At 42.6% G+C, this 22,931-nt stretch overlaps 2 protein-coding genes across 2 annotated transcripts in view; both read right to left on the bottom strand.

Annotated features, from left to right (window-relative positions):
* The window catches only part of spegb (striated muscle enriched protein kinase b), a gene marked incomplete at its 3' end in the record, with an annotated part of 93,607 nt that extends 81,487 nt beyond the window's left edge, over positions 1-12,120 (bottom strand). The window contains exon 1 of the mRNA XM_079517851.1: positions 11,466-12,120. Coding sequence (XP_079373977.1) covers positions 11,466-11,913 — 448 coding nt within the window. The 5' untranslated portion in view covers positions 11,914-12,120. The remainder of the gene's footprint in view (positions 1-11,465) is intronic.
* A 4,490-nt stretch (positions 12,121-16,610) lies between these two features.
* Positions 16,611-17,195, bottom strand: LOC306935029 (mid1-interacting protein 1-B-like; the record flags this gene model as incomplete). The annotated part of the gene is made up of 1 exon (XM_079517850.1): positions 16,611-17,195. The coding sequence occupies one exon, from the start codon at positions 17,193-17,195 to the stop codon at positions 16,611-16,613; it is 585 nt and encodes a 194-aa protein (XP_079373976.1).
* Between the last annotated feature and the right edge of the window lie 5,736 nt (positions 17,196-22,931).

Genomic DNA, 22,931 nt, shown 5'->3' with positions numbered 1-22,931 from the left:
AGCTTGATGCTACCAACACACAACACCCTAGCTTGATGCTACCAACACACAACACCCTAGCTTGATGCTACCAACACACAACACCCTAGGTTGATGCTACCAACACACAACACCCTAGCGGCCTAGCTTGCTTATACACCTCCCTTCAGTCAATAATATTTAACTGATGTTATTAGTGTGGTTGCCCTAACAGGGCAACCAGACTATTGTAATTGGAACACTTTATTATTCCAGTAACCTTTTGTTTGACGCACTACTCCTCCCACAGTTTTGACTGTACGCACTTGAGCCATATCTCAAATTGACCGGCTTCATCGGGAAGGATGTGCTTGTATTTTTTTAAGAGAAATGTTGTATAGTTTAATTGATATTAATTTATTAGTGAATAAAATTTCCCCATTGACATGAATGGGAAAATGCGATTTTTCGCATTTTCTCACATTCAAGTATTTTTTCCTCAGAGACTGTAAGCACTATAGTTACAAAACTTGGAGGGTAGGTTCATAATAATTACTAAAATTAATCAACTTATAATGTTATCGGTCGGCCTCATGGTGGTGCTATAACAGCCCACTTTACGTTTTGGCTTATAACTCTTGAACCGTAGGTCCTAAAATAAAAAATATTTTTTCCCTGGCTTTCTTTGGTCATGATAGATTTTCCGCCATTTTGAATGTTCTCCAATCAACTCAAAATTTGAATCAAATGTCGTGGGTGGTTTAATCAACCAAAAGCCAAAAGCAATTCCATTTTCATCCATAGGGGGCGCCACAAATGCGAAAACTGTAACCGTTTGTCGCAAAAAACATGATTTTTGGGGGCATAAATCCCCTCGAATTACTTACACATGATCACAGGGGTGACTTGACATTGTAATTGGCTGGCAATATTAGTGGGAGGGGCCTATGTAAGCGACTGCGGCAACCACACTTTGCACTTTTTCAAAATTGCAACCTTTCCATTTTATATTCATATTTGAATAGAAAAGAGAGGTCGCACACAATGCATCGCATCGCGACGCATTGTGAGCTTGTAGATCAGCTATTTTCAAATGGTCGAAATGTATATAGGGTTGAAGTGGTTACAGTAATGTATGTTTTTCTAATCAAAATGTAAATCTCCAAATTAACTAGTAACTAAAGTTTTCAAATAATTGTAGTGGAGTAAAAGTACAAATGTTGGCTCTGAGATGTAGTGGAGTAGATGTAAATGTATTGGAAATTGGAATACAGTCAAGTAAAGTACAAATACCTCAAAATTGTACTTAAGTACAGTATTTGAGTAAATGTACTTAGTTACTTTCCACCACTGGGTTAACGGCAGGAGGATGAGTTAACAAAACGTCAACAAAGAGAGAAGTATATGACCAAGCTGTCCGTCGGATGACAAAAAAGATTACGAAAGAAAGGAGAGAGAAGTATGACTAAAACACAGAAGTGGTCAATGTTATCCTCAACTTCATATTGACATCTGTTGTCCAGATCATATCTCACACCAGGGCTGCAGGGCTGAATCATTCAGGCCGCGGTAGTCAAGTCATACACCCAGCCAGGCCACCCTATCCCTATACCCACACGCATGTACGTTTGGATTACAACAGAGCCATAGAGTATAGACAGAGTTGCGACATTGAGGGGGCAGAAAACAGCCCGGTCACGTGGTTCATGTACTCGCACGAGCCCTCGACTACAATAGATTCTGTAAACTTCCGGTGTCCCTATTCGCCAATAGAAGTCTATGCACTGACCCCATGAAGTGAACGGAGTTGTCGTAACTCTGTCTATACTCTATGGGCTCTGGATTACAAGTAGGGCTGCACGATATGGACAAAATTTCATATCTCTGTATTTATGCCAAATATTGCGATATCGATACGATATACGATATTACCGTTAAAATTTCATGCAAATCTTTGAATATATTTTCTGTCAGAGCGATCGTTTTTAACTCAATCTTTGCTTCATGGGGGATCCCTGGAACAACATATTTTCAGATGGGGGTCGGCGGCCAATTACATATATTTTTGGGGTCCTTGACATGAAAAACTTTAAGAACGACTGACAGAAACATAGGCTTTTCAGAAAACTGTCAGGATTTAGAAGACATTTGCAGAAACGTCTTCAGGTCTAAATGGGTTAAGAGCGTACCGGACCGCATCTCCATGATATGATCTACTGCACCACGGATATGTCAACATGAAGTCGAAATGAGTCATAGTTCTCTCTTTTTGTATCTTTTTGTCATCAGTTTCCTCCTTTTAAGTGAAAGAAAAGTAGTGTCAAAATATCTTTTGTATATTCGGTTTCAAAACAGGCCGTATGCGGGTACACTATAGTAGCTTTTCGTGCTGGGGCCCTTTCTTTAGAATCATATGATAGACTGACTGATCAGCTGGTTATGTTCTTTCACCACTTTATTATTTGTATATGTAACAATACATAACATTATATGAGAGCCGCTATAATTAAGATTTCCAGGGTGAATGCCTCTGACTTAATTGGCCTAATTTTCTACAGTGCCACCCTGCTCTTTGGGCCCTGCAGGGCTTGTGCCCAGAATTTCCTATTCAGGAATCCAGCTCTGACGCATCCCCAAAGCTAGTTAGTGCAACCAGACTATTGTAATTGTAACACTTTATTAGTGTGGTTGCCTATGGGCAACCATACTATTGTTCCCCTTACCTTTTCTTTTCATTCATTAGTGTGGTTGCCAGACTATTGTAATTGTAACACTTTATTTTTACTGGAGTAAGACTTTTTTTGAAACGCTACTCCTCCCACAGTTTTGACTGTACGCACTTGAGCCATATGTCAAATCGACGACTTCATCGGGAATGGTGTGCTTGCTCATTGCTAAGAGAAATGTTGTATAGTTTAATTGATATTAATTAATTAGTGAATTCATTTTCCCCATTCACTTAACATGGGAAGATCTAAAAGTCCAACTCAAGTATTTTTGAGTTGGACTATGTAAGCGACTGCGGCAACCACACTTTGCAATTTTTTAAAATTGCGACCTTTCTAGTTATTATTTATAAACCGGAACACAATCGATTGATTGTTCATCAAAATAAACATGCTAAGTGGTCAGATGGGTGGGCTTCAAATGCTTTTGACATTTTCTAAGATTACCACTGCTCAGTGTGTTGCCATGCCATTTTGTAAAAAATAAAATAAAAAAATCAAGATTTGTTTTGAAAATAGCAGATCTACAAGCTCACAGTATAGCCACAATAGCCAATGTAGTCGCTTCTTTTGGGAGGCATACTATGGTCCGACGGAGCATTGGTTCGACATGCGTCCGCACCTCGGACTAGCGCCTGCTCCCGTGCTTGCGGTTATGGTTAGGTTAGGGGTTAGGGGTATCGGATCAATGAATCGTCGGACCAAACACATGTAACCGCTTCTTTTGGGCCTGTTTTCATAGACCTGGTTGCTTATTTAAGTTACTTCTCTCGCAGCATCTGGCAACACTGCCACTAGCTGCTCCACATACATGAACATGTACCTATTGGCTGTTTATTTTTAGTTTATTGTAATTGTTAAGAATTTGAAAACATTTTAAAACTTTTTTTCTTTTAACCCATTTTTGGCAGGAACCCCTTTTGGTGTTAGCATTATGTTATGCTTTAGCTATTGAAAAATAGCAGATCTACAAGCTCGTAGCTCGCCACCGAGTGGCGCGCTACGAGCTTGTAGGTCTGCTATTTTTGAAAAATCGAAGAACCACCGACATAGAAACATAGCTTTTTCAGAAAACTGTCAGGATGTAGAAGACATTTTTAGAATCTGATCTCAGGTCAATTAAATAGCAGATCTACAAGCTCATATAGCTTGTAGATTGGCAATTTGCACAAGAGTTGGTAATGCTGGATCGTTAAGTGGAAAAGGTATTATGTTTCACTGCTAGGGGCCACCGTTTTAACAGGGAACAGAATGTGGATTCAAGTGAAAGTAAAAATTGCTTTAGCTTTCAGGGTATACACAGTGGTGGAAAAAGTACTCAATTGTTTTACTTAAGTAAAAGTACCAATACTGCAATTTAGAACTACTTTGTTACAAGTAAAAGTACAGAATTGAAAATGTACTTGAGTAAAAGCTAGTATCAAAATGTACTTAAAGTACTAAAAGTAAAAGTACTCATTGTGCAGAATGTGCCATTTCAGTTCAAAATGTGTACAAAATCTATTGAAAATAGCCGATCTATCTAGATCTGCTATTTTCAAATGGCCAAAATGTATATGGTTGAAGTGGTTAATGTATTTTTTCTAATACAATTTTAAATCGCCAAAGTAACTAGTAACTAAAGATTTCAAATAATTGTAGTGAAGTAAAAGTAAAACATTTGGCTCCGAGATGTAGTGGAGTAGAAGTAAAAGTACTGGAAATTGGAAATACTCAAGTAAAGTACAAATACCTCAAAATTGTACTTAAGTACAGTACTTAAGTAAATGCACTTAGTTACTTTCCACCACTGGGTATACATATACAGCCCACTAGTGTAGAATAGGCTATAGCTATAGCGAGCTAGCTGTGCCATTATAAACTGTCAGCATTCTAAACGCCGTTACTGACAATGCATTTAACCCATTTTGACCTGAGATCAGATTCTAAAAATGTCTTCTACATCCTGACAGTTTTCTGAAAAAGCTATGTTTCTATTTTTCAAAAATAGCAGACCTACAAGCTCATATGAGCTTGTAGGTCTGCTATTTTTCAATAGCTAAAGTATAACATAATGCTAACACCAAAAGGGGTGCCCGCCCAAAATGGGTTTTAAATAACAGGAAAGTACATTCACGTAAGAAAGAAATTAACCCCAATTAGAAACCTTTTGCCCAATGCCTGAGCTCAGAAACTCTCTAGGCCTAATTAAGGATGAATAATGGTCTGGGTGAGTCGGGGGTGACTGTAGCAAGCTGAATAATGGTCTGGGTGAGTCGGGGGTGACTGTAGCAAGCTGAATAATGGTCTGGGTGAGTCGGGGGTGACTGTAGCAAGCTGAATAATGGTCTGGGTGAGTCGGGGGTGACTGTAGCGGTAACAAGACAACTCACCCCTTTTCTGTTTTCCTCCCGGAATTTTCCCCAGTGAGGGGTGGGAGAGGCTGGACAGCAGACGGCTGGACTTTGAATTTATCTAACTATAAACTTTCACGGCAGCAGACAGCCTAAGTACAAATATAATTTATGAAAAGCTACTACAGTGAAGTCTGTTCACAGAAGTTGTTGTAGGCTATGTGGGGATTATCTGACGAGGTACCATTTGAGTGGGAAAAATCTTACATATACTAAATAATACTAAATTGTTTATAGGGTCAATATAAGTAAAATAATATAGCCTTTCCACAGGAGTATCTTTTTATATTTGTCCAAAAAGAATACAAACAGCCAATAGCATATTACAAAGTTATCCCCCTCACTGGGGAAAATTCCGGGAGGAAAAACGGGCAAGCACCGGGGTGAGTTGTCTTGTATTCACTGTAGCAAGCTGAATAATGGACTGGGTGAGTCGGGGGTGACTGTAGCAAGCTGAATAATGGTCTGGGTGAGTCGGGGGTGACTGTAGCAAGCTGAATAATGGTCTGGGTGAGTCGGGGGTGACTGTAGCAAGCTGAATAATGGTCTGGGTGAGTCGGGGGTGACTGTAGCAAGCTGAATAATGGTCTGGGTGAGTCGGGGGTGACTGTAGCAAGCTGAATAATGGACTGGGTGAGTCGGGGGTGACTGTAGCAAGCTGAATAATGGTCTGGGTGAGTCGGGGGTGACTGTAGCAAGCTGAATAATGGTCTGGGTGAGTCGGGGGTGACTGTAGCAAGCTGAATAATGGTCTGGGTGAGTCGGGGGTGACTGTAGCAAGCTGAATAATGGTCTGGGTGAGTCGGGGGTGACTGTAGCAAGCTGAATAATGGTCTGGGTGAGTCGGGGGTGACTGTAGCAAGCTGAATAATGGACTGGGTGAGTCGGGGGTGACTGTAGCAAGCTGAATAATGGTCTGGGTGAGTCGGGGGTGACTGTAGCAAGCTGAATAATGGTCTGGGTGAGTCGGGGGTGACTGTAGCTTGTGCTGCCGCGAGAAAGGCTGTGTGACCCTATTTCAAGAGGGAGAAATGTGTATGCCCACCAGTGTTGTTTTTGGCAGCAAATTTCGCTTTTAGTTTTAGTCATAGTCATCTCTTGAAATGTTTTCATTTAGTTTTAGTCACATTTTAGTCACCTGGAATGTTTTAGTGTTTGGTCTAGTTTTAGTTGACTAAAAATATCATAAGATTTTTGTCGACTAAATCTACAGTTGATTTAGTCGACTAAAATGTATTCTGGCCGGCCTCGATGCCGTCGTAGTGACTGATTTGACACTTTTACACTTTTACACAACGCGTCGCAGCGCTTGTAGATCTGCTATTTTCACCAAGTGTAAAATGACTTATACTGGATCTCTTGTCCACTAGTCCCTTCCTAGCATTTTAGTCTAGTTTTTATTTGTTGACAAAATCGACGGTATATTTAGTCATAGTTTTAGTTCTCATCTAGTTCCCATGTCGTTTTCGTCAGTGAAAAAAAAGGTAGCCCACACTATACAGTCAATGAAGAACTGTAAAGGAAATCTGTCTCTTTAGACCCATATGTCGACTCCTCCTGATAATATAGCTTCTACCACACACAAAAACTCTCTTTAGACCCATATGTTGACTCCTCCTGATAATATAGCTTCTACCACACACAAAAACTCTCTTTAGACCCATATGTTGACTCCTCCTGATAATATAGCTTCTACCACACACAAAAACTCTCTTTAGACCCATATGTTGACTCCTCCTGATAATATAGCTTCTACCACACACAAAAACTCTCTTTAGACCCATATGTTGACTCCTCCTGATAATATAGCTTCTACCACACACAAAAACTCTCTTTAGACCCATATGTTGACTCCTCCTGATAATATAGCTTCTACCACACACAAAAACTCTCTTTAGACCCATATGTTGACTCCTCCTGATAATATAGCTTGTACCACACACAGAAACACCTCATAGGTTCAGTCTAAAATTAGACGGTGATGTCTTCCTGTGTAACAGGAGAAACTTGTGGCCTATTAACATCACAGAAATCTAAGGCCCTGCACATTCCACTTTATAAATAACTGGGAGGAGGGAGGGGGGTCTGGAGAGGGAAACAGACAGAGAGAGGAGGGGGGGGGAGAGAGAGAGAGAGAGAGAGAGCTCTTGGCTGCATTGAGTGAATTGGACAGCTGTTAGTCTGTTGTGAATCTGCAGGAACTGCAATGGCCAAACAGAAGCTCTACTGAACGAAACCGGAGGTGAAAATGGACGAGAAGGCCTGGGCCATGGCTCAGTGGTCCAGGCACCTTGGCTGGTAATCCAGTCTGGCAGTGTGCCGTGGGTTCGACTCCCGACGGCCATTACTGCATGTCTTCCCCCCATCTCTCTCCCCATTTCCTGTCAGCCGACTGTCTGTCCCCCCATAAAAAATATAAAATAAAGGCGAAAGCCACAAAACAAAAACATTAGAAAAAAAGAAAGAAAATGGACGAGAAGAAGAATGAAAATGATCTCTTTATAATCCAATCCAACACGTCACCGCCCGGGCGTCTTTGATCACCGCCGTCATGAATGTGACACGTCGTAGTGTGACTGACATGGACGTTGCACAGTTTTCCCATGGTTGTCAATTATTTTACATAAAACCACAGGAGAGCTCTACAATTTAAGCCTACCATTTAGGCATTCATTTAGCAGATACTCTTATAATATAAGATCACAAGATCACAAAAGATCACAAAATGCAGACAGGGCATAAGCATGAGCTCACGTTGTCAAGAAACAGTCACGTACAGTATAAATAACAATGTACAGTAGGCTCTACCAGCTGGCTCAAAGACACTGTAAGGGACCAGGATAAACAATGGACAGACTGGCATCTGTCTCTACTGTAAACAACATCTACATAACAGCTATCTAAATAAATAGCCATGTGTTGTCAAGGAAAACAGGTCTGAGTAACAAAAACAGTATAGAGGGTAGGCGTGTGACATCATCATCAAACCAGGAAGTTATGCAGGAAGGCCTACTGAGTGGCAAAAAACTCCTTTCTGGCCTTGACAGCCCATACATCCACACAGAAAAGTCCTATCTGATTGCATTAAACAACGTTAAACAATGTTAAACTCACTTTGCATGTTGATTTGCCACTCGATGTGCCATTCACTTTAAGCATGCGCATACCCTCTATACAGGCCATTTTAATGTTGCTTGTGTATCTAACAACACCACAAAATAAATGGAACTTAGCATTGATGACCTAATAATTGAACTCTGCATGGATCCACCTCACATTATGGTCAGTCAGTGTATCATGGAAAACATGGATAGTGGAAGTTAAATCCATTCTGGGCGGGAACCCCTTTTGGTGTTTTAAAGCATTATGTTATACTTCTTTAGCTATTGAAATCTAGCAGATCTACAAGCTCCTAGCACGGCACCGAGTGGCGATACGAGCTTGTAGATCTGCAATTTTTGAGAAATCGTGAAAATGTGGCACAAATCTTTGAATATATATTCTTTCCAAGTGAACGTTTTTAACTCAAATCTTTGCTTCCGAGGGGTTCCTGCCTGGAATAACATTATTATTTTCAGATGGGGGTTGGCGGCCAATTACATATCATTTTTGGGCTCCTTGACATAAAATATGGAGTACCACTGATACAGAAACACAAGATATTTCAGAAAACTGTCAGAATTTAGAAGACATTTCTTTAAATTTCGGCCAATTTCAGGCCTAATTGGGTTAATTGTGCTAGTGTTTAATTGCTGTTCATCACCATGCACTCGCTAAAGAAACCACATGTAGCTTGAATGTAATTTAGTGATAAAAGCAAACAGTTCTCTTTATATGAAAAAGAAAGCCTCTCCATAATAATGTCTATGGTTATCAGAGGGAATAGAGGGTATGTGTGTGACATCATCATGAAACCCGGAAGTTATGCAGGAACGCCTACTGAGTGGCAAAAAACTACTTTCTGGCCTTGACAGCCCATACATCCACACAGAAAGTCTATCTGATTGTATTAAACAACATTAAACAATGTTAAACTCACTTTGCCTGTTGCTTTGCCACTCGATTTGCCACTCGATTTGCCATTCACTTTATGCATACGCATACCCTCTATACACGCTAATGCTACCATAGAGCTAACTGGTCCTGTTGGTCAACCTGCCTGACCGGTTCTCAAATGGAGCTCCAAAGATCACTTCAGTCTAATTCAGAATGTTGGCCTGTATTTAGTACCACAGTATGTAGCTGCTCTAACTCATCAACGAGAAGAAAAACAAAACAAAAACATTCACTTAAACAAGGATGTTCTTTTAAAGATGTTATCATGTTACCATTTGGATCTATGCTATATGTTTATAGGGCTGTGGACGGTTCTGGAAGCCCAACAGTGGATCTATTCTATCTGTTTATAGGGCTGTGGACAGTTCTGGAAGCCCAACAGTGACATGATAGACATGTAGGCAGGCAAGTTTGGTCAATTCAAACTAGATTATGTATTAATTATAATGAGCATTATTATAGTGAGCAACAATAAGTATAAATAGGTGATGTGCTACTTAAACACTGAGGAAGGGAGGAAGGGAGAGGAGTGCTTATAGAATGCAGACAATAAGCAATATAGTTCATATTAATCATTAATCTAAACTATACGCCAAATAATCTGAATGATATGGTTCCATAAAAAACTGAAATGGATACAAAAATGCATCAATGAAGTAGTTTATGGATTTGTTTTAACCCATTTTGGGCGGGAACCCCTTTTGGTGTTAGCATTATGTTATGCTTTAGCTATTGAAAAATAGCAGATCTACAAGCTTGTAGGTCTGTGATTTTTGAAAAATTCGCGAGACATGGCCAAAGCATCGCCCTGGTTACCCAGCAACCAGAAAGAATATTATATTCAAAGATTTGTGACCTACAAGCTCATAGCGCGCCACTCGGTGGCGCGCTATGAGCTTGTAGATCTGCTATTTTTCAATAGCTAAAGTATAACATAATGCTTAGTTAAAACACCAAAATGGGTTCCCGATCGTCCAGAATGGGTTAAAGACGTTGATATCACTTTATACCCTCTTTCTGGGCTTTCAAAAGCAATACAAAGCAATCCATTATCTTTAGGCTTTTTTGAATATCTTGTCTCTTGAAAAAAGGGCCTTTGAAACCAATAACCGCAAGGTTGCCAGTTCGAACCCGGGCCCAGGCGAAGTGTCCTTGCAATCATATAGGACTTTTCTGCTTGGATGTATGGACTGTCAAGGCCAGAAAGCAGTTTTTTGCCACTCAGTCAGTATACTGTAGGTGTTCCCGCATAACTTCCTGGCATGATGATGATGTCACGCGCATACCCTCTACAGCAGGGGTAGGTAGATTGCGATCTACCAGTAGATCACAAAGGCTGTGCAGGTAGATCACAGCATGGCATGCCATGGTCCTAAACATATATTTAATTTAAATATTAAAAAAAAAACATTTTGTTGTCAGTAGCATTACAAAGTTATATACAAAAACATTCTACCAATTCCATTTTCCCTCTATTTCTCCATTCCAAGTGTCTTTGTGTTATGTCTTGCTGTATGTAACGCCAGCGACGCTATTGCAAAGCCTCTCAGGTACATTTTAAACACATTTCAGCAATGGGATCATATCTTTTCTGGTGGGTAGATCTTGTTGAGCTGGTCATTTTGAAAGTGTCTCTCAAGTCAAAAAAGTGTGGGCACCCCTGCTCTACAGTGTTTTGTTGAAAGCTTGCCTTAGTTAGTTACACAAGTAACAGTTGTTGTGAGGAGCTATCAAATATTCCTGAAAATATCTGAGACAATCCAAATTAAACCAGAGGCGTATCTACAATAAGGCGAGGACAGGCGTGTCCAAATACCATTTTCTGCCTGCAGGTCAAAATCCATACACTGAGGACAAAAACAAGACCTGAGAACTATTAGTGCACAGCGTATAGAGCGCGACCCTCAATCACCCATTGGAATGTAAACGCATGCCTTCAGCCTTTGTATCCTCCCGTCTGGCAGGTTATTAACACAACAATTAACACACCTCGCCTGCCCAAAATGTAATTCCTGGAAACGCCACTGCGGTAAACTCATCAGCATTCATTTAACTCTTGAGATTCTACAGTACAAATTAAACCACATGGATCCTCAGGGGGTCCTCAGGGGTCAAGTGGAACCAAATTAAACTAAATTAAGCCATAGGGGGGGGGTCCATTTGATTTAATTTGCTGCACTCTCCCAAGCAACAACATCAGAGCTGGGGGACCATAGAGAAGATGGCCAAAGACAGATACAAGTGCTGCTGCCCTATGCGCCAGCCGGCGTAATGGAGATAAGTAAGTAAGTAAAACTCTCCCAAGTTAAATTAGCGAGAAAAAAAACATTACCTTCACCGAGATCCAGGACGGCCAGCACGGCGCTGCTCCGCGCCTCCCCCAGGTGGTTGTTGGCGATGCAGGTGTAGAGTCCAGCATCGCTGGGCTTACAGTCCCTAATCCAAAGGCCTCCGTACTCCTGGTTGTCCATGTTGAGGAGGTCCTCGTTGTGGTACCAGTAGAGGGACGGCTGGGGTTCGCCCGTCACGGTCACCTTGAGGCGGATGTCGCAGCCCGTCCCCACGGCGGCGTTCCTCATCTTGCGCGCAAACACGGGCGGGATCGGGGTCGGGGTGGCCTGGACGGGCGCCGCCCCGCCGCGCGAGTCCAGGACCACCGCCTGGTCGGGGCTGGCCTTGGACCGCTTCGGCGGGATGATGGGACTGGGCGGAGCGGCCCCGCGAGTCGCCCCCTCGTCCGCGCCTTTCTTGAGGGTCATTTGCACCTCGGCCTTCCTCATGGTTGCAGTGGGTTTGAGTTCTTCTTGGCTTCCGAGCACGGCTTACGGGTCCCGAGGTATAGTGACTGGACCGGTCAGCGTTCTGTGTTTCCAAGCAGGTGTCAACAACATGCAAGGCTCTGGACTGTTCTATTCCTAAAGCGTACACAAGTATCCCATCTAGACTCGACTATTATAGTTAACATGATTAGAATTGTTATTTATTTTTTTCAATTCAACAATACTTTTTGACTAGGCCAAATTCAAATCAAACTGCTGTTTCTGGCATCGACCACCCTGTGCTAATAGGGGGGGGATTGGGAATAAACCGTTTATTAGCTTAGTAATTAAGGAGATAGAGATGGCGTTCCCTCTCTTGCTCAGGGGGGTATTTTTAGGCCAAGACCTGCAGGATCAAGTTGCATTATCGGCTCCCCAAACCTCTCTCTCTTGGACGTGGCGGTGGTCTCCGTCCTCTTTGACCGTTTCCCAGGGTTCCAGCGGCCAAAGAACAAGGCCTTGAGTGACTCTCCTCTTTACTCCCAAGTTGATCCTTGGAAACGTCTCCTTACTGGGTGTTCTGGTTGAACCAGTGCATCAGGTCTCCTTAATGCTGGCGGTCACACACACGGTAGCCCCCGATCCTCCTCCGCTGGCCCTGCAAGCTGAGCTTAAGCTTTCCCAGTCATGATCTCCCCCGTCCGTCCGTCCGTCCGTCCGTCCGTCCGTCCGTCCGGCCGTACCTTTCCAGAGAAGCCCTGAGGGGGAAATGACAGACACAAGTACCCAGCAAGCCCTGTTAGAATGACAGCTGCATGTTGATCCATCAGCCAGCCCAGTCATCCCCAATGCTCCCACCCCTGTGTCATTTTTAGCCAACCCCCCTTGGCCAGTTGAGCATGTGTGACGTAGCCTCACTGGGGGTGTTGGGGGGGGGGGCGGGGGTGGGGGTGGGGGGTCTGAGGCAGGCAAGAGATATGATTTGTAGGTCAAATGTAGAGGCTGAGTTTGGGGTCACTGAAGCACTGAGGTGGGCCGAACACTTTACTGACTTATAGCCTTACGGGTCATAAGGGCCAGTTAAGTTCCTTTTTGTACACTTATAGTAGTAACACTAATGATTTTACCTTGTATACCCATTGTTGCGAAGGCTTTCACTTAGAGCTCCATATATGGGGATAACCTATAGTCCCATATATGGAGACAACGGCGATATCCAGCGCTCACATCAGATTAATGTAGAAACTCCAAAGATGGATATAGACAGTGGAGACATCATCGTGACACTAGACTTGCACAGCATAAAAGGTGGCTCCCATGGCAGAGACACCAAGCAGCTCTAAGTGAAAGCCTTCGCAACACCCATTTTGGGCGGGAACCACTTTTGGTGTTAGCATTATGTTATGATTTAGCCATTGGAAAATAGCAGATCTACAAGCTCATAGCGCGCCACCGAGTGGCGCGCTACGAGCTTGTAGATCTGCTATTTTTGAAAAATCGAAGAACGACTGACATAGAAACATAGCTTTTTCAGAAAACTGTCAGGATGTAGAAGACATTTTTAGAATCTGATCTCAGGTCAAAATGGGTTAAAAACTGATGTATATGTTGTGGAACTACTGTGTGGTATAACAAAAAAATAACATACATTTATCTGAAAAACCTTTTAAGTTCAGTTGAAAGATTATCTTTCATGTACAACACAGTCGTATAAATTACAATTTACAATTTAGGCATTTAGCAGACTCTCTTAATCCAGAGCGATTTACATTAAGCAAGAACAAAAAGCATGGGAATACATCACATATGTAAAATGCTATATAAGTCTAAGAAGTGCTATCTAAGGGGGGTAGGGTAAGTGCTATGGGCCATGATGGAGTCTGAAAAGGTGGGTTTTCAGACTACGGCGGAAGATCGGGAGTGATGCTGCAGTTCTGATTGCAACGGGAAGTGCATCCACAGTTTTGGGGCCAGAAGGGAGAAGAGTTTGGGACGTGTGCAGCGTTGTCCCGGCGTTTTTAGTGAGGGTACTTCCAGCTTTCCTGCGTTGGCTGATCTGAGTGCGCGGGAGGGTTTGTAGGGTTCAATCATGCTGGCAAGATATGGGGGAGCCATACCTTTGGTTGCTTTGAATGCCAGCATCAGGGTTTTGTATTCTGTGCGGGCAGCGACCGGGAGCCAGTGCAGGGAGCGGAGCAGGGGGGAGACATGTGAGAATTTTGGCTGGTTGAAGACCAAGCGGGCTGCGGCATTTTGGATCAGTTGGAGAGGCTTAAGTGCACATGCCGGTAGTCCAGTAAGGAGAGAGTTACAATAGTCAAGTTTTGACAGGACTGTTGTCTGGATTAGGAGCTGGGATGATTCCTGGGTGAGGAACGGTCTAATTCGGTCTAATTCGTCGTATGTTATAGAGTGCCTTTAGCCTTGAGACTTCAGAGTGGGCTGCTATATGCAGACATTAAACAGAACAAGTAGTGAAACCACACACTGTATGAATATGAATGGATACTGTGGACAGCATGTTGCAGCTCTCCGTATTCACTGTATGAATGGATACTGTGGACAGCATCGTTGCAGCTCTCCTGTCTGTATGAATGGATACTGTGGACAGCATCGTTGCAGCTCTCCTGTCTGTATGAATGGATACTGTGGATAGCATCGTTGCAGCTCTCCGTATTCACTGTATGAATGGATACTGTGGACAGCATCGTTGCAGCTCTCCGTATTCACTGTATGAGTGGATACTGTGGACAGCATGTTGCAGCTCTCCTGTCTGTATGAATGGATACTGTGGACAGCATCGTTGCAGCTCTCCTGTCTGTATGAATGGATACTGTGGACAGCATCGTTGCAGCTCTCCTGTCTGTATGAATGGATACTGTGGACAGCATCGTTGCAGCTCTCCTGTCTGTATGAATGGATACTGTGGACAGCATCGTTGCAGCTCTCCGTATTCACTGTATGAATGGATACTGTGGATAGCATCGTTGCAGCTCTCCGTATTCACTGTATGAATGGATACTGTGGATAGCATCGTTGCAGCTCTCTGTATGAATGGATACTGTGGATAGCATCGTTGCAGCTCTCTGTATGAATGGATAGTGTGGATAGCATCGTTGCAGCTCTCTGTATGAATGGATACTGTGGATAGCATCGTTGCAGCTCTCTGTATGAATGGATACTGTGGATAGCATCGTTGCAGCTCTCTGTATGAATGGATACTGTGGATAGCATCGTTGCAGCTCTCTGTATGAATGGATACTGTGGATAGCATCGTTGCAGCTCTCTGTATGAATGGATACTGTGGATAGCATCGTTGCAGCTCTCTGTATGAATGGATACTGTGGATAGCATCGTTGCAGCTCTCTGTATGAATGGATACTGTGGATAGCATCGTTGCAGCTCTCTGTATGAATGGATACTGTGGATAGCATCGTTGCAGCTCTCCGGGCCCATCAAACAAAGCTATGGCGAAACAGAAACCTTCTGGAATCCCAGGACATTTATGCACAGGGCCAATTAGTGTGTTCGACTTAACACCTGGCTAAAGGTTTTCAGGGTTGCTTCAGAGAAATTCGTCAACATTGCTATGCTGTGTGTATGCGTGCGTGCATGCATGCGTGCGTGCGTGCGTGCGTGCGTGCGTGCGTGTGTGCGTGCACAGCTGCACGCTGTTTTTAGTTTTTCATTCAAGGCATGACTATTTGAAAAAATAACTGCCTGAAAACAGAGAGTTATCAGAGGAAAATATAAACGGACATACAAATTGAAACCATTTGTGGTATGAAACAAGAAATGCAATATATAACAAAGATGAAGTTTGTATAAAAATGTATTTGGGTATATTTACAACGTTTCAGTACAAAATCACAAACCATACACAGTATAAAAAGGTTTTGCTTTTGCTCATAGTACTAAGAATTGAATTTGGACATCTCTTCTCACGTATAATATCTTGAAAACAAAACACCATAGAAAACATGCATCTCATACAAAACATTCTCCTTGAAAATGAAATATGAAATATCAGTAGATTCCAGTTCATTCGACATAAAGGATATGGAGCTCATATGCGTGTTGTGAGTTAATGCAAACTACTTTCAAATAAAAAACACATTTTGTGAGGTAAGAATAAGTTATGCATCTTTACATGAATGTATAAATAAGTTATGTGTATCACACAAGCGTTTGTGCTTGAAATGTACTGTAATTCTGCAAACTGTTAATAAATATTTCAATCAATCAATCAATTTAGACCCGAGGCCGATAAAAAAAAGAAAACAGCCACCTATGGTTTCTGAAAACCTTCAAATTCGTATTAAAATAAATAAATAAATAATAATAATTAGTTGATACGTGTGGAGGTATCTCCCGGATTCAAAGGTATTAAGTATGGGTCTAAAGGATTAAAACATAGTGTTTGACAGGGCTGAGTATAAATACATGAACCCATTTTGACCTGAGATCAGATTCTAAAAATGTCTTCTACATCCTGACAGTTTTCTGAAAAAGCTATGTTTCTATGTCAGTCGTTCTTCGATTTTTCAAAAATAGCAGACCTACAAGCTCGTAGCGCGCCACTCGGTGGCGCACTACGAGCTTGTAGATCTGCTATTTTTCAATAGCTAAAGCATAACATAATGCTAACACCAAAAGGGGTTCCCGCCCAAAATGGGTTAAGAGTACAAAACATTGCAAGAAATGGAACCAAACAAAAATCATCGCCACAAACAGTTGGGCGTCGTCTTGCCCCATTCTCCGATACCGAGCTCCTGCTTGTAGCGGTCGGTCAGACACACGGCCTGCCGCGTCAGCTTGGAGAGGACCCCCTGGAGGCCCGTCAGGTGGTACTGGAACTGCTTCTCCAGGTCCTCGTCCTCCTCGTCCTCCGACTCCTCCTCGGACGCCAGCGACGACGCGGACGATAAGGACTCCGACGAATCCTTACGAGTGATCCTCCCCCTCACACGTCGACGCTGGCACGTGGTGATCCCCGGGGCTGCTGCTGCGGTGGTGGTGGTGGGGCTCCACCCGCCGACACCCCATTCCATGTCTCGGCGCAGGGACTTCAACAGTTGGTAGGAGCTGTACATGTCGCCGTCACCGCCATCGACGACGTCCACGTTGGATTTGGGAGCGTGTCCAAACACCGCGTCACTGCAGTCCTCGTCCATGGGCAGGTCCCGCAGCATGCTGGGCAGCATCACCGTCTGGTCCATGTCGTTGACGGCGCCCACGAAGCGGTTCATGGCGCTGGAGAGGTTGTTCTTCTGGATGCGGCTTTCTGCCATTTGCATCATCATCACGGCGAGGGCGTGTTGGTGGTGGTGGAGACGGGCTGCTGGCGAGCTGGCTCCTCGCAGAAACAGGATTCTTTTTAGAAGTGAATGAAGGAGATTGCGCCTTCCTTGCTTGCTTGTCAAAATGTGCTCTTCACAGTGTGTTCGGACGATCTAATCAGCTAATAGTTAGAGATTCCTTGCTTGGCTATTTGTAAGCTTAGAGTTGATAGTGCTGCTGTGCAGAAGATATGTTGTCGTCCCTTGGTCAGTGGAGGTGAACTGAGTTGATAGTGCTGCTGTGCAGAAGATATGTTGTCGTCCCTTGGTCAGTGCACTTGCCTTTCTGACCGTTTGCGTCCTGAATGAGGTTTTTATACAGGAGGTGGTTTTTCGACTCAAGGGGCGGACCCGGCCGGACCACTGAGCCCAAAACGGGTTATGGACATAGAGCTATAGTGTATAAAAGAATTGAAAAGAGGCATAGAAAATCCCCACCCACCCATTTCAATGGAACTTGGCTGCTCACTTTAACCCACACTCCCCCGGAAGTATCTCTCTCCTTCCAGGTGTGGTCAGTGTTGCCAGTTTTTTGCAAGAAAAACAAGCAACCAGGTCTATGAAAAATAGACCGAGTGCCGCGCTACGAGCTTGTAGGTCTGCTATTTATGAAAAATCGTGAAAATGTGCCTCAAATCTTTGAATATATATTATTACAGAGTGAACATTTTAACTCAAATCTTTGCTGCTTCTGTGGGGGGGGGGGGGGGGGGTCCCTGGAACAACATATTTTCAGATGGGGGTCAGCGGCCAATTACAGATATTTTTGGGGGTCCTTGACATGAAAATGTTTCAGAACCACTGACAGAAAACTGTCATTGATTTAGAAGACATTAGAATCGTCCTCAGGTCAAAATGGGTTCAATATTAGGAAGTCAGCCCAAATAAACAACTCCACTTTAGATACAATAAGCCCAAATAATTGCTGGTGGCATCCAAAAAAAGCCTTAACTAAAAAGTGGCTTATATACCAACTATAAATGAATGGATTGATTTCATTTATAGTATATAATTTATTATGGAGATAATTACATTCAGCTTTAGAGGTAAAATTGAAGTGTTCACAGACAATTTTTCATGTCTCTTTTTCATGTGACCTGATTTTGTGTAAATTCAGTTAAATCTGTTACATTGATGGACTTTGTTCACCTGTTGAAGTGGATGTCCCTGTTCGAGATGGACTTTGTTCACCTGTTGAAGTGGATGCCCCTGTTCGAGATGGACTTTGTTCACCTGTTGAAGTGGATGCCCCTGTTCGAGATGGACTTTGTTCACCTGTTGAAGTGGATGCCCCTGTTCGAGATGGACTTTGTTCACCTGTTGAAGTGGATGCCCCTGTTCGAGATGGACTTTGTTCACCTGTTGAAGTGGATGTCCCTGTTCGAGGTACTAATGTATGTGGGGCGGCTTGTGGCTCAGGGGTAGAGGGACCGGATGGCAACCGCAAGGTTCCCAGTTCGAACCCTGTGGGCTCCCCCAGAGTTAGGCCTGACTCACACCTTCACAACAGATTGATGTATAGCTGATGCATGAGACTTATTGACTGATGCAAGCTCACAATGCATTTCCAATGGGAATCACATGGTTTGACACAACATTTGTGTTGTATGAGGGGGTGGGGGGCAGTCGAAAAACAGCCGAAAGCCGTACAACACAAATGTTGTGTCAAACCATGTGACTTCCATTGGAAATGCATTGGGGCAAGATGTAAACAAACCCTTTCTTTACATCTAGCATGCATCAATGTTGTATGGTAGATCGAAAGGTGTGAGTCAGGCCTTAGTGCCGAAGTGTCCTTGAGCAGCAGTGTGTATGAATGGGTGAATGTAATGCACAATCTCTGTAAAGTGCCTTGGATAAAGGCGCTATATAAATGCACCATTTACCATTTATGTAGTCAATAGAGTAGAGAGGCAGAAATCTCCCCTGTATATTGTTTGTTTTGTGTGTATTATCTTTTCATTTCCATTGTATGTTTGATTAAAATTTTAAAAAAAGTAAATGAAAAAAAAAAAAGAAACAAGGCCAAATAAGCAACTCCACTTTAGAAACAAGCCCAAAGAAAATGCAACCTGCAACTAACAATATTTATAAAGCAACTGAATCCTCCCCCCACCCCTTTTTCCCCTCACTGTATATGTTTCTTTTCCCTTTTTACCGCCTTTATGATGAATTCCTGTTCTGTTCTTTGACTATATAGAAGTGTCTATTTGTACATCTCTAAATGTTTTGATGAATTGAACAAGGTGGACCCTCTTGTAAACAAGTGTAATGCTTAATTGGGTCGTCCACTCACAGTTAACAGTCTTTGTATTGAGTTTGTGCTTGAAATGTACTGTAATTCTGCAAACTGTTAATAAATATTTCAATCAAACAAATTCAAAACTTTGGAGAGAAAAAAGTCCAAAGTCGCTTAGAACAAGCGGACATGGCAACACTGGGTGTGGCGGCCCCGCCCCCATGCGCATTAGTGTCCTTTTTTGTGTCCTACATCCAGTGGTGGAAAGTACTTTTACTTAAGTACTGTACTTAAGTACAATTTTGAGGTGTAGTATTTCCAACTTCCAGTACTTTTACTTCTACTACATCTCGGAGCCAGAATTTGTACTTTTACTTCACTACAATTATTTGAAAACTTATAGTTACTACTAGTTACTTTGGCGATTTGAATTTTGATTAGAAAACATACATTAACCACTTCTACCCTATACATTTCGGCCATTTGAAAATAGCCGATCTGCTATTTAATAGATTTTCTACATATTTTGAACTTGTGAAATGTGACATTCTGCAATATGAATACTTTTACTTTTAGTACTTTAAGTACATTTTGATGCCAATACTTTTGTGCTCCAACCCATTTCGGCCTGACGTCGAAATTTATGTCTTCTAAATCCTGACAGTTTTCTGAAATACCTGTTTCTATATCAGTGGTGTTCAATAATTCATGTCAAGGACCCGATAAATTATATGCATTTCATGGCCGCCGACCCCCCATCTGAAAATATGTTGTTCCAGGAACCCCTCAGAAGCAAAGATTTGAGTTAAAAACGTTCTGAAAGAATATATATTCAAAAATTTGAGGCACATTTTCACGATTTTTCAAAAAATAGCAGACCTACAAGCTTGTAGATCTGCTATTTTTCAATAGCTAAAGTACAACGTATAATGCTTGAAAGAAACACCAAAAGGGGTTCCCGCCAGAATGGGCTAACTGAAAGCGACTGAGTCTGAGTCTCATTTCTATCCAAAAGCCCTTGAATATGATGGAATATAATTATGAAAAGGATTCATGTGCTTATGGTAAGCTCACATTTCATTTCCGTCCGTAGGTGCCCTTTGAGAGCAGTTTTGAAGAAGGAGTCAAGGGATTATCACACCCCCCAGGGGTCCATTATTTTCTTTTGAGAACCATATGGACCGTCACCTACACCAAAGTGTAGGTGCTGAATTCAAATGTAAACATTTTGGATTGAAAGAATATCAGGAATTGGGGAAAATAGAAGATCTTACAAGTCAAGCTCTTACAAGCTAATATACTCTGATTAATTGAAAATGGAGGACCCTGATGTAAGTCTTGGTGCTTTTTCAATATCCTCCTAGCTGATTTTGTAGTGACCTGTACTTTCGTTGACATGTAGCCTACTACAAACTGTTAATGATAGTAGTGTGTGTGTGTGTGTGTGTGTGTGTGTGTGTGTGTGTGTGTGTGTGTGTGTGTGTGTGATACTGTACAAACAGCATGTGGGTGTGTAACATTAACATAACAGCTGCACCCATTGCTTTCAAGCAACAAGTTTCATGTCACTCTCACTCTGGAGTGAGTGTTTCACACAATGAAACAAGTTCAACACACACACACACAACACGCACACACACACACGCGCACACACTTCAATTCACAGGGGCTTAATACAGTGCAGGGAGCCGCAACAAACGTGGAAAATTAAGACGTACGCGGGACATCCAAAATATTCCTTTTTCAAGCTATCCTTCACAATAGGCTATGATTACTAACACCTATCAGCCTCGGTATTTGGACAAACATCAAGTGTTCCATGCCATGTTGGACCCCATAAAGAGACTAGTGTTGTTTTGATTTCATCATTAAAACACCACCTACCTACATTTCATTCGCCATAACCATGGAGTGGCGTGTAGTGGTGGCGCTTTTCTTCTTGACAAGTGGCGGGACAAGCACAGCTGACAAGATGAAAAGTTGATTGATTCATCAGTGATTCATTGAGACGTCATGGGAGGGGGGAGGGGCATGGGGGGGGGGGGGGTGATTCCTCAATTAAAATAATGGACTCTAGGCCTACTTGCCCAGGGGTTCTCAAAGTGGGGTCCTGGGACCCCCAGTGGTCCTTGAAGGGTTTACAGGGGTCTTCAGCAAACATATTTATCTACAAGTTCACAACCCATTGCAAGCTTGTAGATCTGCTATTTCTGAAAGACTGAATAATGTTGAAATTATATTTGTATTATTTTGAATAATAATAGATAGATAGATAGATAGATAGATAGATAGATAGATAGATAGATAGATAGATAGATAGATAGATAGATAGATAGATAGATAGATAGATAGATAGATAGATACTTTAATGATCCCGAAGGAAATTTGTTTTGTCCAACAGCTCCACTGCAAAACATACATACAGAATAAAAAGAGCATGGTGATCATATAAAAATACATTACATCAGTAAATAAAATGCAGTAGAAAAAGGCAATATCTATATAACCAAATGGACCCTAACGGGTCCATTTGGTTCCATTTTGTACACTCTCAGAGTTAAATTAACATTGATTTTACATTATAAATTGGGGATCCAAGAGATAGAAATGCCATTAAATGGGGGTCTGTAGACTAAAGCACGTCAAACTGGGGGTCCTTGAAATGAAACAGGTTGAGAATCACTGCTTGAGCCGTAGACATCTTCTCATATGGGGGGTCCCTGGCATCTTTTCAAATGGGGGTCCGCGGGGGGGGAAAAAATGTCAATTTGGGGGTCCTTGATATGAAAAGGTTTGGGAACCACTGTTTTAGATTACTAGACCAGCACCGGCCTACTCAGCAAAGTTGGGATGCAAGTTTGGGAAAGCATGCCCCACCCGCGGCCCGCCCCGGCTATGAAATACGTGTTTTACGCGTCCCATATACCCAATGGCTCTGCCCATACCCAATGTCACCTGTCTGTCTGCCTGTGTCTGCCTGTCTGCCCATACCCAATGTCACCTGTCTGTCTGCCTGTGTCTGCCTGTCTGCCCATACCCAATGTCACCTGTCTGTCTGCCTGTGTCTGCCTGTCTGCCCATACCCAATGTCACCTGTCTGTCTGCCTGTGTCTGCCTGTCTGCCCATACCCAATGTCACCTGTCTGTCTGCCTGTGTCGCTTTTATGCCCATATATGATCATGAGCTGTATCTGTCAGTCCATGTCCCTTTGTACTGTAGGTCCAGAAATGGAGATCCCTGATGTCATCAGTATAGGCATATCGGTCGGATTTGGTGATTAAGGCCTGACGTCGAAATAAAAAAGAATATATATTCAAATATTTGTGCCGCATTTTTCAAAAATCACACCTGTGTGAACTGAGTGGTGTAAGGTCTTATATAGACTGATCAACTGTGGTCTGACGTAATGTCTGACGTAATGAAATCACACCCGTGTGAACTGGGTGACCATAGCAACCAT

This window comes from Electrona antarctica, assembly GCF_951216825.1.
Source record: "Electrona antarctica genome assembly, chromosome: 13".
Taxonomy (NCBI): domain Eukaryota; kingdom Metazoa; phylum Chordata; class Actinopteri; order Myctophiformes; family Myctophidae; genus Electrona; species Electrona antarctica.
The sequence above is the reverse complement of the archived record's forward strand: the minus strand, read 5'-3'. Positions and strand labels throughout refer to the sequence as shown.